The following is a 12,177-nucleotide window of genomic DNA, read 5'->3' as shown; positions in this document are numbered from 1 at the left end:
CATGTCCTTCACCTGCCCTCCCTAAATCCCTTGTCTCCCAGTCTCTCCTCCCCTGCCTTTTTTTTGTTCCTCTTTTGTTCTCCTTCTCCCTGCCTCTGCTCTTCCCACACATCGGCTCCAATCCCACCTACTACTGTCTGCTGCACTACTATTAATTACTCCATCTGCTCCATCACCCACTTTCCTTCACACCCACTGTACCATTCTTGTCCCATTTTATTTTTCTTCTCCTGTCTCTCTTCCCTTGCTGCCATCCCCCATTTATATTATCATGCCATTCTTGTTCTCATCTGTCTTCTCTCCCTCTCTCTCTCTGCAGTATGCCTCAGCGGGTTGCCTGTTGTCGCTGCACCACAGTGAAAAGCCGGAGCACGAGGAGGTGTGCGAGTTCCGCCCTTACACCTGCCCCTGCCCAGGAGCCTCCTGCAAATGGCAGGGCTCCCTGGAGGCGGTCATGCCTCACCTCATGCACGCCCACAAATCAATCACCACACTGCAGGGAGAGGACATCGTCTTCCTGGCCACAGATATCAACCTGCCAGGTGCCGTGGATTGGGTCATGATGCAGTCTTGTTTCGGGCACCACTTCATGCTGGTACTGGAGAAGCAGGAGAAGTACGAAGGCCATCAGCAGTTCTTCGCTATTGTTCTACTCATAGGCACCCGAAAGCAAGCCGAAAACTTTGCCTACCGCCTCGAGCTGAATGGCAACCGTCGACGGCTCACATGGGAAGCCACGCCACGGTCCATTCACGACGGTGTGGCTGCAGCAATCATGAACAGTGATTGTCTCGTCTTTGACACCTCCATTGCCCACCTTTTTGCTGACAATGGCAACCTGGGCATCAACGTTACCATCTCCATGTGTTGAGGTGGCAGTCCAAGAGTGGCAGTTTTCTTTGGGGTTGAAGCCCTGGATGACTGCAGTTCCTCACCAGAGTGGGGGGGGTCTAAGAATGACAGGTGGGAGATGTATACATTTGTGTGTATATATGTCTGTTCAAGACTTATTCCCTCCAATAAGGCACACTGAGACTGACCTCCAGGTTAGTGTCCTGAATGGATAAGAGGGTCTTTCTTGAGACTAGAGAATATGGCATATTGTTGGCATGTGGCAACTAGCTCAAGTACAGCTGAAATTTTCTCTTGTATTGACCAAGAAGCCACCTAAATGTGCTCTGCTCTCTGACCTAGTCCAGCCTGAGTATAGAAGATAACTCTGTCTTGACTGGAATACTCTCTGCCACGGCCAAACCAACATACAATAAGGTCTAGTCAATGGACCCTCCAAAGCATTGTGGATCAACTGGTCAGGCCTCAAAAAACGCACAGTTTGGGTGGAGTCAGGACCTGATGCAGTTACAGTCAAAGCTGCCTCACACAGCATACGTGTGAAATGAAATTGCACTGGCTTCAAAGGAATCATGACTATGTAAATGCTAATATGCTGATGTTCATGTTTGAGCTGTACTTATATGATGCAGTGCCCAGAAATTAATTGGTGTACATGGTGGAAATAAAACTCACTTGCAGGTTGATTGCATGACTGGCCACCATGTCTATCAGGCAAATATATGACTTTGTCTCCATCATGTTTTTCTTCCCTGTTCATCTGTCTTAGACAACTTGTCCTTTCTGTCCTATAATCTTTGAAAGCAATGGAAACCCTTTGTGGTATAAATTAAGTCCTTTGAGAAAGATATTAAGTTCTTGATTATCACTGAGCAGACCCTTCCTAGATGCAGGAGTCTGGGTTTTGGTCATTAATGAAATGAAAGAACTACAGCCAGATTGTGACAAGCCTCGTTAGCCATAATCTTATTCCCACATCACTCAAATATCCTCAAATACTGTATGTTTGAATTTCATACTTGAATGTTCTTGGGACTGTGCTGCTCTACAAAGGCAAAGGGCAGTAACTATGCCAACCGTGAAAAGAAGGAAAAACAGCTTGAAAGTTCTGTTGTTGTCCAGCCAAATATGTTGCTGTAGTTTCTCTCAAACACCCATTTTTGGTCAGTATCTCAATTTCAACCAAAACTACAGTACCCATGTTTGCCTTTGTGCTGTAGTATAGTCCTCAAGCACCACTCTGGGCTCTTGTGATTATAAGGTAGTAGTCCAGTCACTGATGACTGCATGTAAACAACATGAACCTGCATGGTATGATGAATGATTGTCAGCTAACTGCTCTTGGATGCAGTTGCTGCATTGGACTGGTTCAGGGTTTCAGGATTACCTGTGTATGTTTCTTACTGAATTCCTCTTTTTCTATTTGAGGTAATCAAAGAGAACTGATGATACGCTTTGTAAATATTCACACAGATCTAGTTTTGTTGCTATTTGTTGTGTTCTTGTTATGTCTCTTTTAGTGGGTTATTTAGTCTAGCTTGTTTTGTGCTCCAGCTCTTTTAAACCGCAACTCCGTGAGATTTGGGAGATCCCTGCCCCCCTCACTCCATGGTTGAGTCAACCTACAACGCCTTACTTGTATACAAACCCAACCTTTCAGAGCCCATCAGGGCTCCTACTGAAGATCAGGTCACAGTGATCCAAACCGCTAGTGTCTTGAAAAGACTCTGAATTATAAGAGACTTGTTCGTAAATAGTGGCATTATGGGGACACATGATCATGAGACATCTTTCATAAGCCCCCCGGATCTCCACAACAGTAGCGGTACCATTCACATAATACAACCTAGAAATCCTAACTCTCTTCTCGAATACCTCTGATGACGTCAGACATGTCTGTAAGTGGACTGTGCAGATCTTTCTGGACCCTGGTGGTCTTCAGTTTAACGAAAACCAGAATTCCCTCAGCTCAAAGTTACTGTTCTGGTCATATTTCTAATTAATTTAAATAATGTAAATGTTATTCCCTAATGTTTTATCTGTAATCCAGGAAAATGTACCAGCTTGTGTTTATTTTTGTCTTTGTGTTCATGGATTTTATACTTTTGTGTAGAACTTGAAGGAAATGTGTTGTTATTTGGTGAGATCATACACGCTCTAGTTAGCGTCTGCTTCACATAAAAATGTGGCTTTAATCATCTGGTTGTCATGGCAACTGAAAATGCTAATTAGTACTTGGGATAATAGAGCACGGAAGTGATGTTTTGGATGCCAGTGCTGCATTCAGGAAACCCCCACAGTGACACTAAATTACATGAAATGACCGCTGGTTATGAAGTCCTTATCTTTTTAAGCCACGTTTCTTTCCATTCGTTCACGGTTTATAAAAGGGGCCAAAAAGTGCATTAACTATGAGGCTTTGTGTTTCAGGAAAGATAAAACATTAGGTAGGAAACGGAGAGGCACACATACCATGACTGTTTATCATTACCTTGATAAAAGTTCAGGGTGGGAAAAGTAGCTGATTCTTAGATTCTCTCAATCAGAAAAAGAGACTGAATCAATTCAGATGTCAAAATCAGCTGTGCAATTACCCCATTGTGAAACTTGGTGCCCCCAGAGACTTTATAAAGTAGGATACTTTTGTAAAGCCTGGCTTGGAGGAGGGAAAAAATGCAGTCTTACACTGGTCACAGTTTTTGTGTATGTAAAGTAAAAGGTTTGAATCCATAGTATACATGACTGTGTGAAATAAGAGGTAAGATTTCTTTTAAAGAGTTTACCTGAATGTTAGAGGTTTCAAATGTCCTTAAATGGGGTTGAACTCTTAGTAACCTCAAACTGCTAAAAATGTTAGCAATAGCAATGTCCTATGAACAAAAAAAAATCTTTTTGATTTTTGTTTAAACAAGTTAATTGGTGAATCATCTACATTTAAGCTACTTGTGATACATGGGGGGGGGGAATCATAATGCAGGCCATAGAAAACAAAAATGTGAGGATGCATCCAAGAATTGTTTTAAAATCTCGTCTTCGCCCCCTGAATCAAAAATCCGAATTTTAAGGATGCCTAAAGATTCCCACTCCTTTACAAATCTGTTATTGAGTCAGACATTGATCAGAGCACCCATAGGTTAACATGGGGTTCTCCTTCTCTGTTGGCCTGGCTTTATAGAACAGAACACGGCCCACTCACTTACGGGCAGAGATGCCAGATGACAACCCAGCAAAATTACGCAAACTTGGGAAGTTTCCCTTTTGTTGTATGCGACCACCCACAACGAATGCAAAATGTGGAAATCCACTTCCGTGCTCTATTTATCTTTTGAACCTAAGAACAGCGACAGTGGTTGACACGCATTAGACTGAACGAGCTGGTTGATCCTCATCGATTGTTAAAGGTTAACAAGGCAATTTAACACCAGCTGGCAAATCTTCTGAAAGACAGTAATATGTAGGCTATAGTATGTTCAGCAGGAACACTGCCATTAGTCAGTTTGATGTCAGTACAAAGACTACAAGTCTGTCTGACTAAAGGCACATTGAGTGGGAGGAGCACCTCCATGCTAACCACAAGCCTGTGAGTGAGCGCCAAGCACTTATTTTCTAGAGAGGAAACAATGTCCCCCACTTACTGGGGGAAGCTGTATGTTTGTGCAATAGAGAGTAAAACAAGTGATGCAGAATCAACAATAGAGGAACAAGTCATTTGTGATTGATCACATTGATTAAACAAAATGTGGGTAAAATAAGTCCATTTGTTTATTTAATTTACTTTCATTTTCCAGGCAGTTCGGGCCAACAGCAGAGTTTTATTAATATTATTCTTTTCATAATTTTTTTTCTGGTCTGAGGTTTGATTTTCTGGACTCCCTGAACATACCTTGTCACAACACTGCCAGCCATCTGTTTCTAACCCCCCAACATTCCAGACTCTCCTTAATAGAACTGGACAAGGCACTGAATAAATACATTTTGATGCCGGGAGCAGGTGGTCTGCTGGGGAGAACGCCACGGTTTGCAATCAAAGCATCAATATTCACCGGCTAGATTGTCAGTAATAAGCTAGTGGAATTGAAAAACTTTAATTGTAGCCATGGACTGCAAATATGCCTGATTTATATGGCTCAGCAAGTGGCAAACTCCAACCAGGGAGCAAAATATAAACTCATTGGTTTGATTTGCTCCATGCAGATTCCAAAATACCTTCTGTGTGTGGAAATGGTTGCCTTTTCAGGGTGATTTTCAAAGGTAGAATGTTGGGTGACATTATTATTACTGGTCTGCCTCGTATCAAAAAGCCTGCCCTTGGGGCCTAATAATGGGATTATTACCACGATTTCATCTTTAATATATAATTGTTGTATGTACTGTTGAATCTACAAAGTAAAACCATTTTCACTGTTATTCAAAGACCCAAAATTATAATAGTTGTAAATGTGATAAATAGGGACCTACATGGGGAAGGTCTGTCTCACCAAATTCTGATGCTTCTTTCCATGATTAGATCATGATGTCATGTATCTTCACTCATTTGTCTAGAAATTTTAAAAAAGCTGTTTTATAGAATTACACATCACCTGCTTCCAAAGATTTGGTATTGTGAATGCTATTAGTTTTCAGTAACACATAGGGTCAGTTTCCCTAAGCTGAAAGAAGAATATTCAGTGGTGATTCATCATTGGCACTACAATTTAATCTAAGATCGGTTTAATCCATTTCTGGGAAACCAGCCCAAAGTGTTAATTAATCACAGAGATTTCTGAAAATGCTACTCCATCTCCAGCTTTCTGTCTAATCAAGTTTATACTCACTGGGTTCAGCTAGTAACTGTTAGAAATGTAATGATTTAACCAAACAACGCTTAGCAGCTTTAAATACTCTGAGGAAGTTCTGTAAGTATTAAAAGACAGAACACTTAGCATGATGAACCCTCTCACTCTTCACCTGTAGAGAGCTAATAGCAGATCACCCTTGTCCTTCCCTGACTCCTAAATAGAAAGGACAGTGGCATGTCCTTTGGTCATTTAGGAGCTAGACTAAATGACGTTAACCAGGTAAACATTAGCTCTCCAAATGCCAGCTATCAGCGTTCAGTGCTCCTTCGTTTTCCTTCATGTTCTGCAGCTTGGACTGTCATTGGTTCGGCTCTGTGTTCTTAGCCAATGGCAGCTCCAGCGCTCTTTCCTCTCCTTGGTTGGTAAATGTTAATTTATACAGTTTCTGTGTAGTTTTGCTTCTTAAATGGTTAACTATGTTATTGTGGCGATAGAGATTATTTGATTGTAATACTAGCGATGGAGAATGCTATTGAATTCCTGTTGAGCGGGTACAAGATGGTAATGTGCACATTATCTTTTGGTCTTGTGTATTTTTTTTTTTTAATACCATCAGTTTAATGTTTCATTGTTTCATTATTCGACAAAGTTATGATTTTTTTTCTAACACCACCACTTATGTTTTTGAGAAAATTCTGTTGTACTATCCATGAATCTATTTTGTTCTTTGTATCACTTTAAAAAGTCAAATAAAATATTTATGTCAAACGACTCAAGCATGTGCTACTAATTTGAAACGTTTATTTACAAGATCTACCAAAAACAAATAACATCCATCACACAAGAAATCTCACAGTGAACGTCTGGCGAGTGGACTGTGTGAAACAAATCCATGCAAAGTCTCTGGTGAAGTTGCAGTCCATGTTTCAGCTTCGCCTGTATTCCCTTTCTCGACTTTGGTCTCTGTTTTTTGTCGACCCTCGGTCAGCATCTCTGTCTCTTTCCCGATTCCTCCCTTTCTCTCCATCCCTATCTCGTTCTCTTCCTCTCTCTCTGTCCCTCTCTCGTTCTCTTTCAGTCACCCTACCTCCGTTTCTCTCCCTTTGCCTGTCCTTATCCCTCTCTCTTTCTCTTTCACTCTCTCTTCCCCTCTCTCTTTCTCTTTCATTCTCCCTACCCCTATCTCTCTCCCTGTCCCGCTCCCTCTCTCTTTCTCTTTCATTCTCCCTCCCCCTCTCTCGTTCCTGATCACCTTCTCTGCCCCTGTTTCTTTCTCTCTCCCGTGAATGTTGGTCTTCTTTGTATCTCCCCTCCTCTCTGTTTGTTTTCCTCTCATCCTCTCGGTCTCTCTCTCTCCCTCCTCTCCTGTCGTTACCATGCTGATCTCTGACTCTGTCCATTTCCTCCAGTCTGTCCCGTGCGCTCCTCGTCTCTTGTCCTGCTCGCTCCCCTCTGGACTCCGGCGCCCCCTTCAGGGCATACTTCTCATAACCCTCATCCTCTCGCTCTTTCTTTACTCTCATGGGGGGAGTAGAGGGAGACTTGTCCTGTGCCTCACGCCTCTCCACCTTCGATGCCTTCTTCTTCTCTTTTTTCTCCTTCTTCTTTTTCTTCTTTTCTTTTTTATCTGATAGAAAAAGTGGGATTACTAAATGTAAAGACTAACCATGAGCTGCTAGTCGCTGCTAATGGTGAGATTCCGCACATATCTCTAAATACAAAAATTCTCATTTACGATTCATAATAAACATGGCAAAATGACCTAAGACTGCTTATAAACATACAAGGGTGTGACTCAAAGCGGTTTACCCTTTTTTGGTTTCTTCACAGGGAGAACATACACTTCCTCAGACTCTGACTCAGATGATGATGCCGAGGGCAATTTGGGGGCGCAGCCTTCCTCACGTAACCTTTTGGTGACTTCATCAATGTCTTCTGAATCTTTGGGGGGACGGTAATTTGCCACATGATCCACTCGTATGGTCCGACCCTTAATCTGTAGAAGCACCAATCATAAACTGTGAACCAAAGAGAATCTAAGTTCTTAGTGTGGTAGTCCTGTATAGGGGTTGTGTTTCCATTAGCAGAAACAAGAACAAATTAGTCATGCATAAATAAAAATGGCATACAATTAGAATAGAGAAGAATCAATGTAATCTATATCTTCAGAAGTCTGTAGACACCTGCTTATCCAATGTTTCTTCTGAAATTGAGGAAATTAGAGCCTCCAATTCTATTAGCATTGCTTTTCTATGGAGACTGTACAACACGTGTCAGCAAAAGGTGCACCTTAGAGTAGCTGAATTCACAAATTAGAAGTGGCATCTGGATACTTTTGAGACATATAGTGTATTTGTCCCATCACTTTCTGACCAAACAGGACAATATTAAAACAGAACCATAAAGCAGTGTTGATAGTCCTGTTTAACCTGAAAAATACTCATTCAATCAAAAGTAGCTAAAATACGGTATTATATCTTTATTACTACCGGTTTAAAGAGCAGTATAGATTTTAACCTTGATGCCATTAAAGTTATCCACGGCCAGGATGGTGCTTCTCTGATCCTCATAGCAAAGGAAGCAAAAACCTTTTGATTTGCCCGTCTTCTGATCTCGCACCAAGTTCACGTTAACAACCTCTCCATACCTGACGGAAAAAGGATAAATCAATTATTAAATAAATTAATTAACAAGGTTGAGGACTGAATACGTTTGCTTGGAGTTGAGAGAGTGCAAAAGAACTGGACCTACTGAGAGAAAACACAGATGATGTCTCCCTCTGTCAGCTCATATGGAAGTCCACCTGCAGGTTGTACAATAAAGTCATGAAATCTGGTTTCAGATCAGTCAAAAACTCCTCAACAAATTATATTTTTGGGGTTATGTTAATAGGCAAAGATACTAGAGGGCTAGAAAATGTAATATTAGCCAAAAAAAGCTAAAAGATCTTTAACACAGCTTTCCTTAACCATGGATTGGCCTGAGGTCATTTCACTGTTTATAGAAACAAATACACAAAGAGGAATCAGGCAAATGTCACCATCATCTGGTGGAACATCTGCCAGCAGATCCATATTCAAGATGTGACGTATGTTTTTAATCCAAAAGTTAGCAGACACTTGCTCATCCAGCGTTTCTTCTGAAATCTGGGTATTAATAAGGAGTTACAGCCTCCTATTGTTCTGGGAAGGCTTTATATGTTAGACCCTGCTGTGAGGACTTGCATTGCATTCATGGATTGTATTCACTCAGCCACAAGAACATAAGTTAGTACTGATGCTGGAGAGTCCAGAGTGTCCCATTCTATTGACAGTGCTTTTTTGTGGAGATGATACAGTGGGTGTGTTACAGTAGACACATAGCGTGCTTCATTAAGCGACTGTCTGAGCAGGAATTCATAAAATCCAAATTACTCAGCTGTACTGTAGTGAGTTAAAATGCAATATATTTTATAAAGTTTATCCTGCCCCTCACCAACGAAAACCCAGGCGCTGTCTTTGTACTCGGAATGCCACGAGACCGAGTCTTTAATTCCAAGATCTGCCTCTCTTTCGTTCAGTTCATTGATGAGCTTCACTTTGGTGAGTGGACTGTCGAAAGAAATCACAAACAGTGAGGGTCATTTTCACACACACACACACACACACACACACACAGAAATCTGTTGTTAATCACCAAAATACACTATTTAATAAATGGTTCTTCAAGGGTTCTTTTTCTCTATTTAGAACCAATTTCTACTTGTTATTCCTTCCATAATGAAATGGTTCTTCAGACGGATTGAGTTGTATATGGTTCTATATAGCACCAAAAAGTGTTCTTCTATTGTCACAATGTTAGGTTTTCTGAAACAAAATATGGTTCTTCAAGGGCTCTTTAGTAAAGAAAGTAGTTCTATAAAAAAAAAACTCAAAGAACCCTTCACATGATTAAAGGGTTCTTTGCATGCTGAAATAGTTCTTAGGAATGTGCAGTATATGGTTCTATATAGAACATTTTTGAGAAGGGTTCTTCTATCGTTACCATGTCAAGCTTGTAATAACAGAAGAACCCTTTTTGGTGCTACATAGAACCATATAGCACAGTCCCAATCAATCTGAGGAACTACTTCTCCGTGCAAAGAGCCATTTAACTAACAGAACCCTCCCCTTTATTAAAGAAACATTAAAGAACCACATTTTTAAGAGAGTAGCTGGCTTGCAAGTTCAGTTTAAATCACGCTGAGGACAAAACACCGGCTCTGACTGTCCGTCCTGCGAGCCAGCAAGACCAAAGCAGAGCGACCAGGACGCAGGTGGAGACGTTCAAAGTAACCCGAGGTAGATCCACACGGGGGATTCAGCCCATCTTCACTATCCGGGCTGACTATATTCCCTCTGTGGCTGAGCAGGAGGTGGCAGTCCCAGTCCGAGCAACCGCCATCCTCTGCTCTGTCCTCAGTTCCTGAACCCTGTCCAGCCTAATAAGCCCTTAAAATAACCCGAACCAAAACGAACCCCTGCAGGGCTCACGGCGCAGCCCGCTGGCTCAGCTAGCTACCGTTAGCCTAGTCAGCTAAATCCGCGTCCCGAGGGAGAAGTGGCGACAGCGGCAGCTGCTCCCGCCCGAAACCTTCATCCTCGGTAGGACAGACACGCGGAGACGTACGTTGTGTTTAATATTAAAGGCCGTAAATTGACCGGCCACTTACTTCATTGTAGGTTTGTTTTCCACCGCACATGGAAGCGGATCCGCCTGAACCGCTCAAAATGTCGACGATTCGCTGTTTTCTTCCGCGTGACAAACTCGAGGATTGTGGGTGTTGAAGTTCAGTGTAGCGGCCATGTTTTCAAACCTCTGTGTACACGTCGCTCTCAAATGTACAATATACGGCCACAGACTGAAATCCGTCTGTCTCTCTGCAGGCTTTCTTAGCCCCCTTTTACCCTGTTCTTCCACAGGGAAGGTGTGGTTTGGGTGGTGGGTCATTCTCAGCACTGCAGTGGTGATGTGGTGGTGGGGTGTGTTGTGCTGGTACGTGTGGATCAGACACAGCAGCGCTGGAGTTTGTGCCCGCTCACTGACCACCTTATTACACACGCCTTCAGTGTCCTGAGCGTCGAAGAACAGGGTAAAAGGGGGCTGACATAATGTGCAGAGAAACAGGTGGACTACTGTCTGTAATGGTAGAACTACCAGATATTTGCAGCATTTAATGTCCCTAAAGTCTACATCACTAAAAATCATACAGATAGTTACCAATACATTGCCTAACATAAACATAAACATAAAAAGTACGAAGAGATTTTTTTTCAGATTTACTACTGTTTTAAAATAAACATTTCATTAAAAAGTCAAGACAGCTGTAAGTTTTGTCATTATGCAATAAAAATAGCTATGTTTGTGTTGTAGACATCGCAACCCCTAGTTCCTGTCATCACTGCTGTAAACACATCTGAGTCAGTAAGTCTCTAGAGTAAACCATTTCACATCAAAGCACAATGAATTACATCTCAGCAACTGACCCATGCCAGTTTTTGAAGCATTGGAGCAATTTTTTTTCTTTACATAATGGTAGCTAAAATTGGGATAGCTGTAAATGTAAACAGTATCTTACATTTTTTCTCATTTTGAAGGAGATATGACATAGTAATCTGAAATATTACAAATGTTCATCAGCCTATGATGATAATTACTCATTTATAATTGTATAATTACTATTAGATTGACGTTACACTGTGGTATTGCAGGATATCATATTAAAAAATGCCTGTTAAAGTCCTGTTGTCTCAGTCTCAGTTGCACATGTATTCAACAGGACATTAAAAATGAATATTTTTTCTTTCTTTATATTGTTAAATCAGAACCCTCTCTACCTCAACATGCTCAGCTCTACACACACACACACACACACACACACATATATATGTATATATATATATATATATATATATATATATATATATAAAACACATTAATGCCATTTAAATGAAAAACAATCCTAAAACGTTAAACGCATGTTCTGCTCTACTTTTTTCATATGAAAATGGAAAAAGATTAATTGAATGTTCATGCCCTCTGGGAAGACTCCACTTGAACTTATTGTTCTTGGTGTTTGTCTGCTCTAAAATATCTGCTGATACCTGTCAATGTGCAACAGTGGGTGGGGAAAAATATTAACCGATAATATTATGTTTATTTTTGTAATTATGTTTCACCTCCCCCACCACCCCACCTATCATCACACTAAAACACACGCTAGCTCAAAGACCCTCCTGTATTCAGGAATCTGCTACATCAGGAAAACACGGTATGATTTCTAAATAATTGCAGACAGACTGCTAGTGAAAAAAGGCTACAGTAAAAACTATGATGGTGAAGGGATAAGAATTACAGCAACTCAGATCAGCTGGAGCAGTACAGAATGAGCTGTTAGGGATCAGAGAGGTTACAATGGGAACAATCACAAAGCTGTACTTAATCTTCTTCTTCTTCTTCTTCTTTCGGCTGCTCCCTTTAGGGGTCGCCACAGTGGATCATCTGCCTCCATCTTGCCCTATCTACTGCC

At 41.3% G+C, this 12,177-nt stretch overlaps 2 protein-coding genes across 2 annotated transcripts in view; one reads left to right on the top strand and one right to left on the bottom strand.

The window, feature by feature from the left end:
* siah2l (seven in absentia homolog 2 (Drosophila)-like) overlaps window positions 1-4,604 on the top strand; it is a 34,434-nt gene extending 29,830 nt beyond the window's left edge. The window contains exon 2 of the mRNA XM_017704323.2: window positions 320-4,604. Coding sequence (XP_017559812.1) covers window positions 320-871 — 552 coding nt within the window. The 3' untranslated portion in view covers window positions 872-4,604. The remainder of the gene's footprint in view (window positions 1-319) is intronic.
* A 1,807-nt stretch (window positions 4,605-6,411) lies between these two features.
* On the bottom strand, window positions 6,412-10,400 carry rbmx2 (RNA binding motif protein X-linked 2). The gene is made up of 6 exons (XM_017704320.1): window positions 10,321-10,400; window positions 9,105-9,220; window positions 8,382-8,433; window positions 8,148-8,277; window positions 7,440-7,626; window positions 6,412-7,257 (listed from the first exon to the last, which is right to left on the bottom strand). Exons 1-6 carry the CDS (start codon window positions 10,323-10,325, stop codon window positions 6,557-6,559), a joined length of 1,191 nt encoding a protein of 396 aa, XP_017559809.1. The 5' UTR covers window positions 10,326-10,400; the 3' UTR covers window positions 6,412-6,556.
* Window positions 10,401-12,177: the final 1,777 nt, after the last annotated feature.

Source organism: Pygocentrus nattereri, chromosome 16 (genome assembly GCF_015220715.1).
Source record: "Pygocentrus nattereri isolate fPygNat1 chromosome 16, fPygNat1.pri, whole genome shotgun sequence".
Classification (NCBI taxonomy): Eukaryota; Metazoa; Chordata; class Actinopteri; order Characiformes; family Serrasalmidae; genus Pygocentrus; species Pygocentrus nattereri.
The sequence above is the reverse complement of the archived record's forward strand: the minus strand, read 5'-3'. Positions and strand labels throughout refer to the sequence as shown.